General features: G+C 39.8%; 1 protein-coding gene across 1 annotated transcript in view; it reads right to left on the minus strand.

Moving 5' to 3' along the window:
• The window catches only part of Ccdc66 (coiled-coil domain containing 66), a 36,147-nt gene extending 25,483 nt beyond the window's left edge, over nucleotides 1-10,664 (minus strand). Inside the window, exons 1-3 of the mRNA XM_023715727.1 lie at nucleotides 10,592-10,664; nucleotides 7,337-7,401; nucleotides 6,652-6,677 (exon numbers count right to left, since the gene is read on the minus strand). Coding sequence (XP_023571495.1) covers nucleotides 6,652-6,677; nucleotides 7,337-7,401; nucleotides 10,592-10,602 — 102 coding nt within the window. The 5' untranslated portion in view covers nucleotides 10,603-10,664. The remainder of the gene's footprint in view (nucleotides 1-6,651; nucleotides 6,678-7,336; nucleotides 7,402-10,591) is intronic.
• Nucleotides 10,665-19,563: the final 8,899 nt, after the last annotated feature.

The following is a 19,563-nucleotide window of genomic DNA, read 5'->3' on the forward strand; positions in this document are numbered from 1 at the left end:
CCAAAAAAACCCAGCCTTTCCTCATTACCTGGAACTTTGACTATTATACCGAATTCACCTCGATCTTCTTTCAATAAATTAGCCTGAAAAATAGGTGGACCAATCTGAGTCCAATGTAGTGGAGAGACCCTGAATACCTTGTAAAAAAAAAAAAAAATAAAAAAAAAAAAAAAAAAAAAAAAAACACGAAAACAACCCAGATCATCAAATGAGCTCTTAATGTTACTTGTAAGTCATACATTTCCCATGTCCCTTTGCTTTCTCATGCTCAGTGAACCTTCTTTTCCCCCAAATCCTAGTACACTCTTCTTAGCACATGATCTTATTTAATACTTCACTGAAAATCTTATAGAAATATTGTATTAAAAAATTAAAGTTTTGGGACCGGGGAGATGGCTCAGTAGAATAAGCGCTTGATTGGCAAACGCAAGGATCTGAGTTCAATCCCCGGTTCCGCCAAAAAAAAAAAAAAAAAAAAAAAAAATTGAAGTTTTGACCATCAAATCTGTACCAGCACTGGTATCCATAAAACTATTTACCTCCTGTACTTGTATAAAATTCTACAACTCTCTCTCAAAAGATCTCTCTAGCAATTCTTTGCCATTTCTTTCTTTTTTGGTGCCAGGGATCAAACTTAGGACCTTGAGCTTGCCAGGCAGGTGTTTTAGCCACTGAGCTATCTCCCTCATAAACTTTTCTGCGGAATCACGACTGTTTACATACAAATATGCTACCATTTTACTAGCTTAAACAATTCTGAATTCCATTTTTGTCTTTTGATCTCCTGTAAACCCATTTCAAACTCATCCTACCCCACCAAAACTGCTCAAGGTTACTAGTAACTTTTATACTGTTAAGTCTAGCAACCAGTTCTCAAATCTTCACCTTACTTTACTTATAGGCTGCATCTGATACAACTGACTACCCTTTGAAGCACTTTCTCTGCTTCAGTTTCAGAAATCCACGATTCTGCTTTTTGGTTTTCACTGGCTTCTCTCCTCCAAGACCGCTTAAAAGTTGGGGAGCTCAGGCACAGGGTCGTACTCTTCCCTCATTTAACCGGTAATTTGCTCTAAATGTTTACTCATGTTGATGACTTCCCCTGTGTCTTCCAGCATCCCTCTCTAACTCTAGGTTTCTCATGACTACCCAACATTTCCACGAGGTTTCTAAAAGACATTTCAAAGTTAGTATGTCCAAAATTGAACTCATCTCTTCCTTTCTGCCCCTAGGTAACTTCACCTTCTGCTTCTTTGCCGCCAAAGTTACTCATGCCCAAAATGTTACGGCTGCATTTCCCTTCTTCCTCATGCCAGATTGGTCATCAAACACTATTTTGTTGCACCTTCAAAACATATCCCTTTTTACTCCCTTGCGCTAAGTTACTAACTCTCACTGAATCATCACAAAACCTTCCAAACGGAATCCTGGCTCCTCAGTCCATTTCCAACACAGGAGCTACAGTAATTACCTTAACATTTAAGTGAGACATGGCACTGCCTTCTGTGGCTTTTCATCTTGGTTGGAGGAAAAGTTAAATGTCCAGTGCCTCACCTGGGAACACTCTTCCCTTCTTTCTTCTCTTCCTTCTTTTGCCCCCAGTATCTCTCATATTTGACCTAATTTTCTTTCATTCTTCAGCCACATATGCTTCTTGCCCTTTGGACTCCATAAGGCCTTAGCATTAATCCGTCCCTCTACCTGGAACACTCTTCTTTCAGTTCTACACGATTCATTTCCTCACCTTCTACTCTTCATTCACTTATTACCTGCTCAGTGAGGCCTTCCCTAACCACTCTGTTCTATCCACACTCCTGCTTCTCTAGCACTCCTAGAGAAGGCTAAACCAGAAATGTTCTTCTCTCTCATTTTTGGTTCATGGCACTTTTTCCTCCCCCAGCAGTCTTGAATTTTTTTTTAAATATTGAGACAACATCTCACTAAATCACTGAAGAGTCCAGCTCAAATTTGCATTCTCCTGCCTCAAACTTTTAGAGTACTGGAATTATAGGCATGCACTTTCAAGTCCAACATTTCATATTACATATTATCTATTACAACGTTCTATATTACAGCATCTATTTTGCTTAAAGTCTGCTTATCCTTCACTTTCCTAAAGTAGACTCTGAAAGCATAGATTTTTTGTGTTTTGTTCACTCCTGTATTCCAAATACTTAGAACAGATAAATGAAACGGAAGGTGTGCAATAAACTTTGATCCGATATGTTCAACTATTCTACTTATGCCATTAAACTCTTTACCTTTTGGTCTCAAATTAACTCCCTTTTCCAAAATATTTCATTTTTGTGGTACTGTTATTCTAATCTCAGGCCAATAACCAAGAAGTCATTTTTGAACTTCTCCCTTCAAGTCTTTCTTTGCTTATCTGTAAACATTACTTCTTCCTCTCACATATCTTTTCCTTATCATTTACATCATAGCAACTCCAAGTTTAGGTTTTCATTATGACAACCCAGTTATTCACCTTGCTCATCTAGCTTCCATAGTCCGCTGTACATTTCTATAACCTGAAATAATTCAATAATCATTTAGTAAATACTAAGTGGTGCTTTTTATGTGTTCACCACTATAGGAAAAGTGTTGGGGATATAAAAATGAATAAGAAGAAATTATTAACATCAAAGAGTGGATTGGAAACCATAAAACTTGCATCCAGCTTATCCAAATTTCTGTGACCTTTCAAGAAAATAGTATATAACTACAGTTACCAATCATCCAATTACATCTTACCCAAAGTTTCAAAACATAACTGTATCAACCACAAAATCTCTTTATTATCTTATTCACCTCCTGTTTATACCTGAGTTTATATTTTTGATAGTACCAGCATCTGGTTCTAAAGCATATTTCTACCCTCTCGCACTTGCAGCTATACTGTAACTTTCTAAGTGAAGGGTGGCAAACTCAAATAGCTCCTATTAACTAGACAGGATGGGAACTAGGATGAATGCAAGCGCATTCTTCCGTCTAAAGGAGATAGGCAGTACACACACACACTCTACATTGCCAAAAAGGAGCTTACCCACTGCTAAGTTACCCCATATTTCAGCAGGCTTGAGATTGCCAAACCTTACATTAGATTTTCTAATTTTTAGACAATGGCAAGTAATTCTTAATGAAGCAAGCAAATTATCAGAGGAATGCACATAAGCAGATGAACACTACCATCTCAGTATGTTTCCACCTTATCTTATGTTTCCTACTAATTTACCTTTCTTTGGATTCATATAAACTTTTTCTGGGAATAGCTGAGCATTTCAGCTTGTTTTTTTTTTTTTTTTTTTTTTGGAACAAGGGATTGAACTCAGGCCCTTGCGCTTGCCAGGAAAGGTCTTATTCCACTGAGCCATCTCTCTGGCCCTTAGCATTTCAGTTTTCTAGGAAATGTTTATATCAGTTTGTCTTAGTCTTCAAAGTATAATACATTGCTTTAACATACCCTGAAAGACTCTAATTTCTGTCGTTTTCTTACTACTAAATAAGAATAAGCAACCTAGCTCAAATTATTTCCCAAATACTTCCTGGATAAGATTAATTTTAATTGACCAAATGAGATTATTTTGCAAAACATTTTTAAAACATTTTTTATACAGCATGTTACTTTTAGTTTTAATTCTATCAGTATTTTTCATAATACTATAAAGACAATGTTGAACACATTATTTAATACTGGCATTTCACAATTTATACAGGGACAAAAATCTGTCAAAAGGAATCAAAGAAAAATAATGTGCTTTTTGTCTTTTTGAGACAGGATTTTGCTCTGTAATTCAGGATGAACTTGAATTCTCTTTGTAACCTAGGCTGGCCTCAAACTCATAGCAATCCTCCTGCCTCAGCCTACACATCATTTAATCTACTACTGATTCTCACATGTACAAATAAATATGTATGAAAACTTTTTCTTTCTTTTTGAGGGGAGATTTGGCTTATGGGGTCCAGGTCAGTCTTGAACTCCTGGGCTTAATCCTCAGGTTTCAGAGTCCCAAGTTCCTGGGACCACAAGTGAGCACAACCACAACTGGTCAAAAATATTCTTAACATTGTATATTTCAACTTTTTGAGGCTATCTTAAGTATGAAAGTTTTAGAGTCCATTATTTTTATAAATTAGTTATGAGACAAAATAATTTCTATTTCCTTCATTTTTCTTCCAATAAGCATAAGAAATTGGGCTGTAACCATCTTTACTTCATATTCATTATGAAGCTTTAAAAAGAATGCAGAAGAGCTTTGGCTAAAATTAGGAAAGCATTTTAACCACGTGTGATAAGATACAGTTCAGCTGTGCTAAAAACACAACAGGGAGATGACAGTAATTCAACTTGTGAGAAATAGGAAACAATTGTCAGGATTGAAGTCACTCAATTGTTTATCTCAGCAGAAGGAAAAAAAAAGCAGCTCTGTTGAGAAAATTCATGAGTAACTTAAAGAAAAGACAGTTCAGCATACAGTTGTGGCACTATTATACTCAAGAGATTTAGAAAGTAACTGAAACACAGAAGACAAGTATTGATTCTGATGTTCATGAAGAGCAAAAACTAAGGAGGAAAAGGGTAACTGCAACTTCTGCAAATATGGGAAAGAGGAGCTCCTTGAAAACAATACAGAAGGTTGTGTCAGTACTTTGAAGTACTAAATGCACAGGGTGACCCAGTTTGCTTTAACATGACACATAAATTAAGATAAACATCATCTGAGAACACATTATACTAAAAAGGAAAAAAATCCTAAGGTACAATATCCATGTGTAGTAGACACAGTGTGGTAATGATTCCACCAAAAGTCCAAGAACTTATTATGGGACTGAAAGGATCTCCAGGCGCCCTGAGTTCATTAAAAAGACAATAAATCTTCACAGGTGTGGTGACTATAACAACTCTGTTAAGGACATAAATAGGAAGAAGAACAGGTGGAAGGAGAATAGAGGACTGAGTAAGAGACAAATCATTACAAGTAGCTTTTCATCTAGAAGTTTGAAAAAGGACACTGTACTTCATAATGTGTCTTAAGTACAAGAGGTAAGTTGGAACATTTTAATAGGTAAAAGAGAGGATATCATTTTCAATCTGTGTTCCGTGATTAAGAGTACGCAAGGTTTTAGACACCTATAATATTCAATAACGGAACTTAGAAAAAATGGGGTATACAGATGAATGTCCGTTTTGTATCTGTGTATTCAAAGTGGTTAGGATAGATATATAGTGGCATTCTCTTAATGAATAGAATGATTTGTTCTAATGGTGTTTGTAAATAGAAGCTCAAGTCCAGATCTTGTACAGCAATTAACCACTAAGAAGAATATATGCAGTGTGTTATCTGTTTAAACTGTACTTCCGATTTGATTTGAAACTGTCTCATTGCTATCTGTTTATCAATAAAATTTTGAAAAAAAAAAAAAAAAGAGTACTCAAGGAATCACGATATACTACATGGTAGTCCCTGTAGGGACTATGGTAGTCTGTAAAATTCCCCTATCTCCTCCTTAGAGGAAATAGTCCCAGAATATTTGAAACTGAAGGTAGGACCAAACCCCACTAACAGGCCCTGTGATAACTACTGAGATGGCTACTGAATGGATGTGAACACACTGGAATGATTCCCATCCCTGGCAGGACAGAGTGAGATTTCATCACACTACTCCAAAGGATACATAGTTTAAAAAGGAATTAATTATTTCTGGAATTTTCCATTTACTATTTCCAGACACAACTGACCATAAGTACTAAAAACACAAAGCAAAAGCACAGAAAATAAAGACTAATGTATACATATAGAAAAATAATTAAAAGTAGCTTACAGAATTTCTCTGATGTACTGAATCAACTTTCCATTTTGATTAAACCAAGAAGAAATAACAAAGCCATAAAGGACTCAGAGTTGAAGGGAAAATGCTACATCATCAAAAATAATTCTCCCTACAGATAAAGACTACGATACTGCAGAGGTAAAGGACAGAGCAGCTACAAAGGGAGGAGAAACTCTTGCCAATATTTATCTAAAAAAGAGAAAAAGAAAATAAGGGGGGATTAATATATTTTGTAGAAAAAGGTAGAATGGGCTACTGAGGAAGGAAAATTACTACTAAGTCCAAGTGTAATCTTTTAAAGGAGAAAGCTATATGTAAGAATTTGTTAGTTAAATTTTGGTTTTGGTGTGGGCAAATGGAATTTCAGTATGAAAAAATATTTTTGGTTTTTATTTATTTTTTTATTTTTATTTTTGGTTTAAAGTTTGATTATTTTTAGAGATCTCTAGAACTGCACTGTCTAGTGCAGTAGCAATACAATTTAATTAAAAACAACTGTGAAATTAGAAATTCAGCTCTTCTGTTACACTAGCTACATTTTAAATTGTGTGGACAACTACTTTACATTTCATCTTTATAGAAACTTCTAGATGTTCTAGATAGCACTAATCCAGAGAAGAGATTCTATTAACTAGGCTTTTATGTGACAATGTTGCACTTCTGTGAAAGGACCAGCCTGAAAACAAATTAACCTTTCACCACCATTCCACAGCTCTAAAAAAAAATTTTGATATTTTCCAGGAATTATCTTTAAACCACTGGGGAAAAAACTCCCTGCATTTTACATTTGAAAACATATCAAGTCAAAGTCATTTGGCTTACCTTCATAGAAATGTTTGATTTATGTTCTACAAAAGAAAAAATAAATTACTAATCTGTAAATCAAAAGCAGTCACAAAAGAAAATTTTAATTAGTGCATTAACTTTTTTTTTTTTTTTTTTTTTTAGTGCATTAACTTTTGATCCTGCCTTGGTGCTCCAACTTTTACAGTATGGTTCAATTGCTGTATTTATTTGTATTGCATTTTGTTTATATCAGTTATCTTCCCACAGTAAAAAAAAATTCACAAACAAGTGGGGAGTGGGATGAATACCTTGAAGGAGATGACCAAGTACAGAGTTTTAAAATTAATACTAAACAAGACGGTAGCAACTGGTCTCACCATACATTTAACTTATTCAAACACTATTTTCTTTATATGCAAAGAACATAATTACCTAAGTTTTGTCTATGCCATGCATTAGCCAATAATAATTTCTATATACACATACAAATGATAAAATTATACACGAAATACAATGCATTAAATTTATAAATCTGAATATTTACAATAGTAAATGCTGATGTAATCTGACTTTACTCGGCTAAATGTAAATTTAAATTAGTTTGGGAAAACAGCTTCTTTCAAAGTATTTAAATACCACTCCATTACATGCAAAAAGTCTGAAATGCCTATAACCTTTATGAAGAAATTTAACACTTTAGAGTTCCAATAACATCACATACCATATGGAGATAGTATTAGCTTGGTTTTTCCATCCAGTAATTCCGTTTCAAGCTTTAAACCATCTCTGCAATATAAAAGAAAATTGTAACATTTTAAATAACTAAATATATTCATTTGAACCTTGAAAGTAAATCTGTTCCTTTGAATTTTTGTATGACTCTTGTACATACTGAGGTAGTCTTCATGTAAGATGCTTTTCAATCCAGGAAGGGAAGAGACTACAGGGACAAATTTTTTCTTGAAACTCTTCAATAGTACAAGATATTATTATCATTGTTCACTAGTTAAGCCAGCTATCATATCATCCTTTAAGTCATAAGTAAACTGAAGAAAAGAATGCAGTTACCAAAACTCCTCACCAGGAAAAGAAACAAGTCATATGTATCATTTTAGCAGTTTCTCGTGACTAACACATTCTACGCAGACCTAGGGCACCAGGCTATAAGGACGCCACGAGGTTACTGACTAGGCACAGGGTCCCACTTTAATTTGGATATTTCAAATACACATTCACGTCTACGGACTCTTGTTAATACTACAACAATAAACCCATAATAAATTTTGTATGCTGTGATACTTGTGCTGTGACATGAGATCATACATATATTCTAGCTGGATACTTTATATGTGCATGTCAAAAGCACAAGCATAAAGAAACAGAAGAGGCTGCCCAACAATTGTACATTTGTTAAAGGCCTAACTAAAAAGACTGGAAAACAAAAGCAGCAGTCCATAGAGTAATTCACTGTCTTACTAGAAGGAAAAAAACAAATACAAGTCAATATATATTAAAAGGGACAAAAGTGAAGTCTAAGAGTTGAAATTAAAATTCTAGCAGTCTACTTCATTGAACTATCAAAACAACCCTACAACCCTATGGAACCAGAAGAGACCAAGGGTAGTTAAAGCACTCCTGAGTAACAAGAGCAAAGTAGGAGAATCACAATCTGATTTCAAGTTGTATTTACAAAGACATAGTGATTAAAAACAGCATGGCACTGCACAAAACAGACGTGGGTCAGCAGACCATAACTGAGGATACAAAACAATTCCAGGCACATCCAGCCACCTGAACCTTGACAAAAGGGCCAACAATATCTGCTGGGAAAAAAAAGGAAAAAGCCTCTTTAACAAATGGTGCTGGGCAAACTGGTTATACACACGCAGGAGGATGAAATCTAGAAGCCTGTCTCTTACCTTATGCTAATATCAAATTAAAATGATTCAAAAACATATGAAGACAGAAGCACTGAATCTGCTGAAGACAAAATAGGAATAATTTTTTTTTGACACCAGAAATTGAACTCAGGGCCTCACTCTTGCCAGGCAGGCACTGAGCCCACTAAGCTACATCTCCAGCCTGGACACAGCCATAGATTTTCTGACTAGAACCCCAATGCACAAGGAGTAATACCAACAATCCACAAATGGGACTACATGGAATTAAAAAGCTGCTGTTTAACCAGAGTAAAGAGACAACCTATAGAAAAGGGAAATTTGCCAGCTACTCCTCAGGGGACTAAGAGCTAGAATACATAAAGAACACACACACACACACACACACACACAGGCACTCCCAGAATAAAAGACCCAGTCAAAACAGGCAACTCAAATGAACAGACACATTGGGGCTGGTGAGATGGCTCAGTGGTCTAAAGCACCTACTTAGAACAAGCTTGGCAAAGCACAGGGACCGCGGTTCAATCCCCCAGCACCACATGCCAGCCAGCCCCGCCCCCTGGTGGGCTGAGCTGGCCACACACATACACACATAAATAAATAAAATTAAAAAAAAAAAAAAAAAACAAATGAACAGACACTTCTTATAAGAAGTACATATGTGCACATAATACACCAAAAAAATGTTCAATATCTCCAGCCATTAGAGAAATGCAAATTAAGTCAACTCTAAGGTGTCATCTCAGTTGAGAAAGAATGGCTACTATCAAAACATAAAATAACATCCTGGCGAGGGTGTGGGGTGGGGGGAGGAGGGGAGGAACACCTTACACTGTTGGTGGCAATATAAATTAGTAAAACCACCATGGAAAACATTTCGGAGAGCTCAAGAAACTAAAACTGGAAATTCCATTTGAGCAATCCATTCCTGCTCTAAATATCTTCCCAAAAGAATTAGAGACATCCTACTAAAGTGATACCTGAACACTCGTGTTTATAGCACAGTCTGTAACAGCTATGTCTTGCATGCAGCCTTTGTGTCCACCAACAGATGAGCGGATAAAGAAAATGAGGTATTTATATACAATGGAATACTACTCTGCCATAAAAAATAAATGAGTCACTTATAAGAAAATAAATGTAACGAGATTATATTGAGTAAAATAAAGGATACAGAGAACTTTAAGATCATATGGTTTTTGTGATTGGGAGAAACCCAATATATAAATAATTTAAAGAGCAAAATAAAAGATAGATGAAAGGAAACAAGGAGGTAGACTATGGGGATGGGAAGAGAATCTAGTTGAGGTTTATTTTTTGGTTTTGGTGCCCAGGACTGAACCCAGGGCTTCCGGCTTGCTGGACATTTAGCATTCTACCGAGCTAAATCCCCAGCCTCGGCAAGGGAATCTAGAGAGGGGAGCAGACGCGCAGGGTGGGGACTGAGGGGGTGAAGGGGGGGCTGGGGCAGTACACAAAGGGGAGAAGTAAAAATTCCTACGATGCGATATGTGACACAGAGACAGAGGGACAGTGAGAGCCAGAGACAGACTTTCACAGAAACTGCAAGGTACCGATGCTGCACTCCTAAAGTCCCCGAGGAGCAGACATTTTTAAATTCCCATACTGTAGTAAACACTATGTGCTGAACGACAAGCGGTTAAGTTTGGGTTTGGTGACTTAACTTTCCAACACATTAACTTCTGAGCGATGCCACAGACCTACTATTCAGCCTCTCCTTGAGCTCCTGCTAATACTGCACAGCGACTCCTCGAGACGCCTCGGTTCCTCGCCCCGCAGGTGTCAAGGAAACCTGGGCGCTCCCATACTCTGCGAGCCCCCCAAACGCCAGGTCGCAGAGAACCGGGCGCCCCGGCCGGCCCGGGATGCCTCGGGGAGGCGGCGAGGAGAGCGGTGTGCGAGGTCGTACAGGCCGACCCACGCCCCTCGCCTTTCTCTACTGCGGGGAAACAGGCTCTGCCGCCGCAGACGGCGCAGTTCCAGGAGGCTCCCCGCGGGGGACTCCAGGCACCAGACCACCGCACCCCGTGTTCGCTGCCGACCAGCCGCCTTACCCCAAGTTCATGGCCCGGGTCCGCTCCCGCTAGCCGCTCCGGCACCTTGTGTACGCTGGTTGCCGTCGCCGCCCAACAAGCACTACGCCGATTGGTCGCAGGGATGCCGGCGAGCTGCAAGACGGACCAATCAGAGCCGCGCGTGCTGGCGCGTGCGCTCAGTGGGGGCGGGCCCCAGCGGACCGCTGTGCTGGGCTTTCTCCGCGGTCGCGGTGGTAGCGGTGGCGGCGGTGCTGGGGCTGCTCCGCAGGAAGCGCCGGGAAGTGCCTCCGCATAAGGGGAAGCGGCAAAACAGGAACAAAAGTATAAATGTTTTAATTCACGGTTTCTACACTGTACGTTGTATTTGGGAGAGAGGTCTATTTTAGTACAAAACAATTGGGCCAGAAGGACACCTAGGGCACAGGTTGGGTCTGCCTTTTCTTTCGCGGTGGCCTCCTGGGTCACACGGTCGGCTTTTCAGATGGAGTCTAGTTTGTAGTTGGTCATTTCTCAGTGCTGGGATTGTAAGGGCTGCACCCGCCCTAGGGCAGGCAGCCGGCGTACACAGAAGGCAGGAAAAGAGGCTTGCTCCCACCCGCTTTGCTCTTGTGAAAACTTTAGGCATCTTGTCCCACAGCCTCGCCACCCTGTCTTAGAGCCAGCAGATTATGGACTGAAACCTCTACAATGAGCTTTCCTCCTTAACATTGGATATTGGGTATTTTGTCTCAGCAAGGAGAGAAAAGTAACCAAGACATTATTGCTTAAAGGAGAACTTCTTTTCTTTATACACAGAAAAAAAGATTAATAGGATATTTATGTCTTTAGTACAGGGTCTACAACGTCTCACTACACAGATCAGACTCGTAGTGATCCCTCTGTTTTCAGCCATCCAAGCACTGGGATTACAGGTGCGCGCCATCATGCCCAGTCTCAATCGCAGCTCTGGGGCGGGGCTGACACACACCTTTTGCTTATTACATGTGAGCCAGGAATAGGGAGTAATCTGTCACACACTTATAAACCTTTCCACACTTTTAAGAACTCTTCTAATGTTCTTAGCCATTTTCTAAACTCATAAACCTATGTAATTTTAACACACTGAACATACTGCAAAATCCCTCCATATAGCAAAAAATCCTCCATAAATAATTTAGATTAATATTTTTTGAAAACCCACGGAACAGTGAGTCTGTGAAAATCGAGCCACGAAATAGCAAGGGACAATGTATTATGAAAATATTTGGCTGGCCAAATAGCAGATTAAAGAGCCTGCTTAGGCAGACATAGGGGTCAGGGGTTCCGTCCCTGGTGCGCTGTGCCAGCCCCACCCCTGGGGTGCACTGAGATGGCGATTGAGACGGTGTGGTGGCGCATACCTGTAATCCCAGCGCTTGGGAGGCTGAAAATAGGAGGATCACTATGAGTCTAACCGACCTAGTAAGACCCTGTACCAAATACAAAAAAATTAAACGTACAGAATGACAGAGTAGTGTAATGAGTAGGCATATTCACCTCCATTTGACAGTTGCTGATGTTTGACTGCAATTCCTTTCCTTGTCACCAGCCCCTCTCCCTCTGCACATGGACACCCACAGAGTTCTTTTGAGTGTCATCATTTGTAAGTAAGTAACAAACATCACAATATATATATATATATATATATATATATATAATGGTATGTTCTGCATATCCACAGCACCATTATCACACCTAAGAAAGTTAACAGTCTCATGATAACATATCCCTACTTAATGCCACGTACTTGTCCAAATTATATTTTATGGCTTTTTATTTTGAAAGCAAGTACTAGTGAAGGATTGCATATTACACTTGGTTGTTCTGATTCTCTCTCTCCCTTCCCTCCTTCCCTCCCCCCTCTTTCCCTCCCTCCCCCTTTTCCTCTCTCTCTCCCTCCTTTCTGCCATGCCCTTTGCCATGATCTTCTGCTTTACTATAAACTCCAAAAAAAATGGAGCCGTCTAACCATGGACTGCAGTCTCTCAAAAGAGATTTTATTCTCAAATTTATTTCATTCTCCAAAATAAATCTTTTCTCCTTTTAAGCTTTTAAAATCAGATATTTTATCACAGTAACAAAAAAACTGGCTAATACAGCGCGCATGTGAGTTGTTTCTGCCTTTGGGCTAACTGGGAATAATGTTAAAGTGCAGCCCGAGGGCCAAGTATTGGATTGAATTCCTGGTTGCAGTTGCTTCGCTGTATACCTAAGAGTGGACTTGCTGCTGTATCTAACTGTAATTCTGCGATGAGAAACTGCCAAAGGGTTTCACAGCACTTTGGCCTCTTCCCATTCCCACCAGTGACATATTAGGGTTCCAGTTACTCTACATCTTCCCCAACACTTGTTTTTCCTTTTTAAAAAATTATAACCACCCCTGTGGACCTTAGTCCCAACAGTTGCTTTCATTTACTTTTTTGTTATTTTAAGGGCCTCTTGAGGGATATAAAATATGAGATGTAGTTTGTCCCCTAAAGCCTGTTGTGCTCTGAGGTAGGGCTTTCTTGTTTGTTTCTTGTCTTTTTGAGACAAAGTGTCCCTATGCAGTTCAGGCTGGCCTTGAGTTCCCTTTGTAGCCCAGGCTGGTCTGGAACTTGCAACGATCTCTTGATACAGCCTCCAGAGCACCTAGATTACAGGTGTGCACCACCATACTCGGCCTTCTTTCTTTTTTGGTGTTAGGAGTTGAATTTAGGACCAAGCACTTGCTGGGCAGGTGCTTGTGCCACTGAGCTACATTCCCGGCAAGAGGTAGGGCTTTTGGAAGGTGATTGGATCATGAATTTAGAGCTGAGGGTACTGTTGGGAGGTGGAGCCTAGTCAGTGTCCTGGAGGGTGCAGCTCCCTTCCCTGCTCCCGGCTTCTTGTCACCGCTTCCACAGAAGCAAGGGAGGAGCAGCTCCCCTTCACTCAGAGCCTCCTACCGTGCCCTTCCTGCCTGACTGTGGGCTGAAGATCCAAGCTAAAGTAAGCCTCTCTTCCTTTACGGGCTATGTGCTGGGCATTGTGTCTCAAAGAACAAGAAAATATCTGGGATAGTCCATCCTCTTCCTGCTTCCTACTCCCAGTCTCAATTGCTGTCTCAGTGTGCCCTGGAGGCGGCACCGGCATAGCAGGCTCAGGGATCAAACGCCAGGTCCAGCTTGCAGGCCCTTTAATCTGATGAGCTATTTGGCTGGCTCTTCCTTGGAATCCTTAAATTAAACATTCAGGTCATACTTTGGAGGTGTGGTGGTGCACACCTGTAATCCCAGCACTTGGGAGGCTAACAAGAGGATTAATAATCTGAGCCTGGCCTTGGATATACAGTGCATGTGAGGCCAGCCTCAATTACATGGCAAGACCTTTTCTCAAATAACAACAACAACAACAAAAAAAAAACAGCAAAAAGATGACATTTTGTGGTTTAGAATTTACTATCACACCAGATTGTCCAAGTTGTTGCCAACTTTGAAGATTCAAGGCGGTGGCTGCCCCACTCCGCTACTCTTTGCAATCAGTAACCAATATGGAAAATAATATTTTGCCACTGTGCAAGTGTCTTGTTCCTTAGCAGTTTCTAATCTAATACCAAAAGGAATTTCTAGTTTTTAAATCTTGTGTTCTGTTATTTTCTTTCTCTCTCTCTCTTTTTTTTTTTTTCTTTTTGAGACAGGGTCTTGCTACATAGTTCAGGTTTGCCTTGAGCTCACTATGTAGCCCAGGCTGGCCTCAAACTCATGGTGATCTTCCTGCCTTAGTCTCCTGAGTGCGGGGTTACAGGGTGAGCCACCACACTTGGATGCCTTTGATATTTTCATCAAGTCGTCCCTCTTAACTCTACTCCCTTCCCCTACCCATTCATCAGGTTAACAAGATTAGTATGAAACTTTACCACCCAAGTGTAAAGTGAGATCGGAGTCAAAAGTCAGGTTTCCTTGGCTGACACTCTTAACCATCCAGTGCTTTTTTCTCTTCTACCTGGGGTCCACTTCCCCAAAATAAGGAAGTTGAGTAAAATGCAGTGACTCTTGGTTATGGAAAGTACGTGAGGTTCACAGATACTAAAAGCAGACTCTTCGATTATATGCAGTGTAGTTGTCCCAGTTCTGCCTCTAAGCTAGGTGTCACATGGACTGCAACGCTGCTGCTAACTGCTCTGGGGGATCTTGGCCTGTGCTGCGCACCTCCAGCACATTTGCAGGCCCTTCCCGTACCACGCTGGAGCTCTTGAGCTTCACAAGCTGCCGGACACAAATAGGGAAGAAGAAATGCATTCTCCTTGTGTTCTACTCTGTTTCTTTTTCTTTTCTTTTCTCTTTTTTTTTTCCTTTGTATTTTAGGACAGGGTCTTCAGGGTCTCGCTGCTTAGATTGGAATCGTAGTGATCCCCCTGTTTATAGCCTCCCAAGTGCTGGGATTACAGTCTCAATCGCTGGCTCAGCACACCCGGGGGCGGCCGGCACAGCTGGCTGGGGCAGGATCGCGGCCCTGCACCTGCCTAAGCAGGTGCTTTAATCCGCTGAGCTATTTGGCTGGCCCTCTGTTTCCATGCGTAGTGTAATGATGGACCAGAGCTCTGCAGCAGGCTGCCTGGATTCAGATCCCATCTCTGTTGCTTACTAGCTGTGTGATCTTGATAAGCTATTAATTTTCTCTGCTCTCATCTTCTTCCATACAATGGACATGAATAATAGTGCATGACCTCATGGGTTTATTGTAAGGATTAAATTAATTTTTAATATATATGTATTTGTCTATCTCTTGCTTAGACTAATGCTGACACATAGTGTGATGTGTACATTTTTTTCTTTTTGTATTTTTTTAGGGAAGGGTCTACAGGGTGTTCAGACTCATAGTGATTCTCCTGTTTACATCCTCCCAAGTGCTGGGATTACAGGCGCAGGCCACCATGCCCAGTCTCAATCACCCTCTCAGCATGCCCTGGGGGTGGGGCCAGCAGGGCAGGCCCAGGGATCAAACCCCCAGCCCCTGAACCTGCTTTCAGGTGCTTTAATCCGCTGAGCTATTTGGCCAGCCCTGTGATGTGTACCTTAACAATAATATTGTTACCAAAAAATGGTGTTCAAGCCCAATGTGCTATAGGGCTTTAGATCATTTTTTTTTCTATTTAAAAAATGGTAAAAACTACCAACAACTCTTAACTGCATGATTTCAAGAGTTTTAGTACATGTCTGAACTACTCTTGAAGCAAGACACAGTGGTGCCTCGGTTCATGAATTTAATTCTTCCCATGATTCCAGTTGCAAACTGAAGTGGACAAGAGGCAAATCAAATTTCCCCATACAGCTAACATTGAACCTCATTGTTAAATTTAAGTTGTGACCAGAATCGTGGAAAGAATTAAGTTCATGATCCAAGGTACTGCTCTATAAAATGTCTGTGACCTCAAACAAAGCTCTCCTATACTTTTTCATCAGTTTTCACTCCGTTCAGACAATTTTTTTTTTTTTTCCCCAGAACTGGGGATTGAACTCAGGCCCTTGTACTTTCCAGGCAAGCGCTTATTCTCCTGAGCTATCTCCCTGGCTCTTCACTCCTTTCTATAACCAATTCCTGTTCTTTCTTTTTTTTTTTTTTGGTTAAGTATTTTAATTTAATGAATAAAAGTCTCTATATTAACAAGAAAAGTGACAGAATGCATCATGCTTTGAGTAACAGAAGGAATGTATCCTGAGAACAGCATTGCTATAATTTCTCATTAAGTGAATTCACAATATAATCTAAGACACTTCTAACATCCCAAGGCAGTATTAATTCAACTCATTATAATCTTATGTTAACAACATCATATATCTTTTCCATCCTTAACTCAAATATTGTTATGTAGTATATGACTGATCCAATTCCTGTTCTGATTTCTGTCATCATAGATGAGTTTAACAGCCACACATAAATGGGATCATACAGAGTATAGGCTTTTGTCTGGCCTCCTTCGTTTAGCATAATATTTGAGTTCATCATGTTATGTGAAGGCAGGGGTTCATTCTTTTTTATTACTGGGTGTGCTCTGTTATATTGCTACCTGACAATTTGTATATTTGAATCATTTCAAATTTGGACTTACTGAAAAAAAGCTGACCCATACACCCATGCACAAACTTTATCTTTGGGAACATGAGTTTTCATTTCTTATCGACAAGTACTTAGAAGAGACACAGAAGAAAGAGCGAGTCCCAGCACAGATGCTTTAAATTTTTCATTAGGAGCTGCCAGATTGTTTTCCAAAGGCTCAGAATCATTTCATCCTCCCAGTGCGTGATGCTAAGTGTAGAAGCCACCCTCCAGGAGCTTCATGTTGTTGCTAGCACTTGGTGTTGTCAGGCTTTTCGTTTCAGCTATCCTAATGGATGATAAATGATATCCCATGTGGTTTTAATCTGCATTTTCCTGATGACTAAGGATTTTGAGCACCTTCACTCAACTTTCATGCAGTATGCAAGTGGAAAAGCCCATTGCTGGGCTTTTCTGTCCCCTTAGTTCTTCAGTAAATTCATGCGTGGCAAGCCGAATCAACCAATTTATCAGACACACTGAAACAGTTATGAGCAGCGGTGTGTGGCAGTGCCCCTTTCAGGCTAAATTTATATTGGACTAATACATTGTATATATTGTGTATATTAAGCATCTGTAGTTGGCCCAGGGTCATTTTATTGGTGATGGAAAACAGTGGCTTCAGAATTGTGTAACTGTTAAGCCTGCTGTTAGGACAACCTAGAGGCCTTTCTCACGGTTGATCCCCAACGATCCTGTTGTTGACGTCTGTGGCTTTCTTCCTAGGAGAATTTTGGCAGACTCAGGTTTATATTATGCAAGAAATGAATAAAACCTTGCCTTGGAAAGCTACATCCTAGGCCTATAGTCTGATAATTTCTGTAGCTTTGCTTGAAACCATTGACAGACTTTCCCAGAACTGTGTGAACGGGAAGTTCTCGTTTCTGCATTTGTGTTGTCCTTTCCTCCCTACGTGTCATCCCTGTCAAGAAGTGTTTTTGATTGGTTTGTGAGTACAGCTCCGCAGAGCAAGTTAATTAGCAATCTTCTTTGTCTCCAGAACCAGGTGATATGAACCGGAGGGCAGATACATTATGCAAACGCAAAATTAAACTACAGAAAATGTTAGCTGTGAGGGGATAAAGGTCTTAGTTGGGCGATTCTGACAAATGTCTTAAGAGATACAGAAAAAGCAGGAAAAGAAGAGAAAGTCACCATGGGAAAAATGAACCTCTCTGCCCTCAGGTTCTTCATATAAAAGGAAGATTAGATGAGCTAGGGGCCCTTTCCATTCCTAAGTGGATAATTTAAGTTACCCTCAATCTCTACAGCTACCACCTCCACCCTAGTTAAGGCCATTCTGATCTGTCCTAAGAAGTATTCCAACAGCCTCCTAACTCATGACTTATTGGCTGGCTGGCTAGCTGGCTTGCTTGTTTTTCTTTTGTCTTTCTTTCTTTCTTTCTTTCTTTCTTTCTTTCTTTCTTTCTTTCTTTCTTTCTTTCTTTCTTTTTCTTTCTTTCTTTCTTCTTTCATTTGTGTATTTGGTACAGGATCTTACTATGCAGCTTGGACTTGTAGTGATCTGCCTATTTTCAGCCTCCCAGCACTGGGATTACAGGCATGCACCACCACCCCCAGACTCAGTTGCCGGCTCAGTGCACCCCAGGGCGGGGCTGGCATAGTATTCATTATGGGGGATCGAACCCCAATGTCTGCACTTGTGTAAGCAGACTTAGTGGTTTTCAAAAAATCTCCTTAAATCTGCTGTTTAAAAATCTCTCAGTGGAAGGGAACTTCCTCGCTCTGTTAACGACTACAATAAACCTGCAATTAATTTCAGACTTAGTAGTGAAAAATTTCAACCTTTCCCACAAATGTCAGAAACAAGGTCAAAATATCCCCTTTCACCATTGCTTTTTCTTTCTTTCTTTCTTTTTTTTTTTTTTTTAGCAGAATTGGGGATTGATCAGGCCCTTTCGCCTGCCAGGGAAGTGCTTATTCTACTGAGCCATCTCCCCGGCTCCTCACCATTGCTTTTCAACATCATTGCTTTTTGAACTAATTCTAGGATTAAGGCCTCACCCTGGATAGAATAAGAAAAGGAACTAAAAGGTGTACAGATTGGAAGGGAGCAAATAAAGCTTTGTTCACAGATGCCATGTAGATTTTTGTAGAAAATATAATGAACTGATTTTTGTAAAATTAGAACAATAAGTGGTTATAGCAACATTGCAGGATATAGGATTAATACACAAATGCCAAACACTTTCCTGTATATTAACAGTGAACAAGTAGAGACTGAAATTAAAATCATGGTGCTCTTTACATTAGCACTAGAACAAATGAAATACTTAGGTATATATATATATATATATATATATATGGTCTAGATGAGAAAAATAATCTGATGAAAGAAGTCAAATAAATAGAATGAAAGGATGGATTTTTATTTATTTATTTTTTTTAGTGCTCTTATTTTGTGTATGACTGGGAGACCAAATATTAGCAAGATGCCAGTTCTTTCCAACTTGATCTGTAGATCCAGCAAATCACAGTCAAAATTCTAGCAAGTTGCTCTGTGGCCATCTGCAAACTTACTAATTTAAAGTTTATGTGAAGGTACAGAAGCGCCAGAATAGCCAACACAGTAATGAAAGAGAACCTAGAGGGTAGATGCTACTTGACTTCAAGACTTAAGATAAACTTGTAGCACTCACAGTAGTACAGTACTAGTGAAAGAAACAGATTAGTGTGACAGCAGGGAAATAGGCTCACTTAAATATAATCAGCTGATTTTTGTCAAAGGAGCAAAGGCAAAACAATGGAAGAAAAATGTTTTCAATAATTGATGCTGAAACAACTAGATACCCACTTCAAAACTGTGAAGCTAAGTGCCTGCTTAGGCAGAGCGCAGGGAGTAGGGTTCAATCCCTGGCACCACAGACAGTGCTGGCCCCACCCCTGGGGTGCTG

Source organism: Octodon degus, unplaced genomic scaffold (assembly GCF_000260255.1).
Source record: "Octodon degus isolate 3935 unplaced genomic scaffold, OctDeg1.0 scaffold00043, whole genome shotgun sequence".
Lineage (NCBI taxonomy): Eukaryota > Metazoa > Chordata > Mammalia > Rodentia > Octodontidae > Octodon > Octodon degus.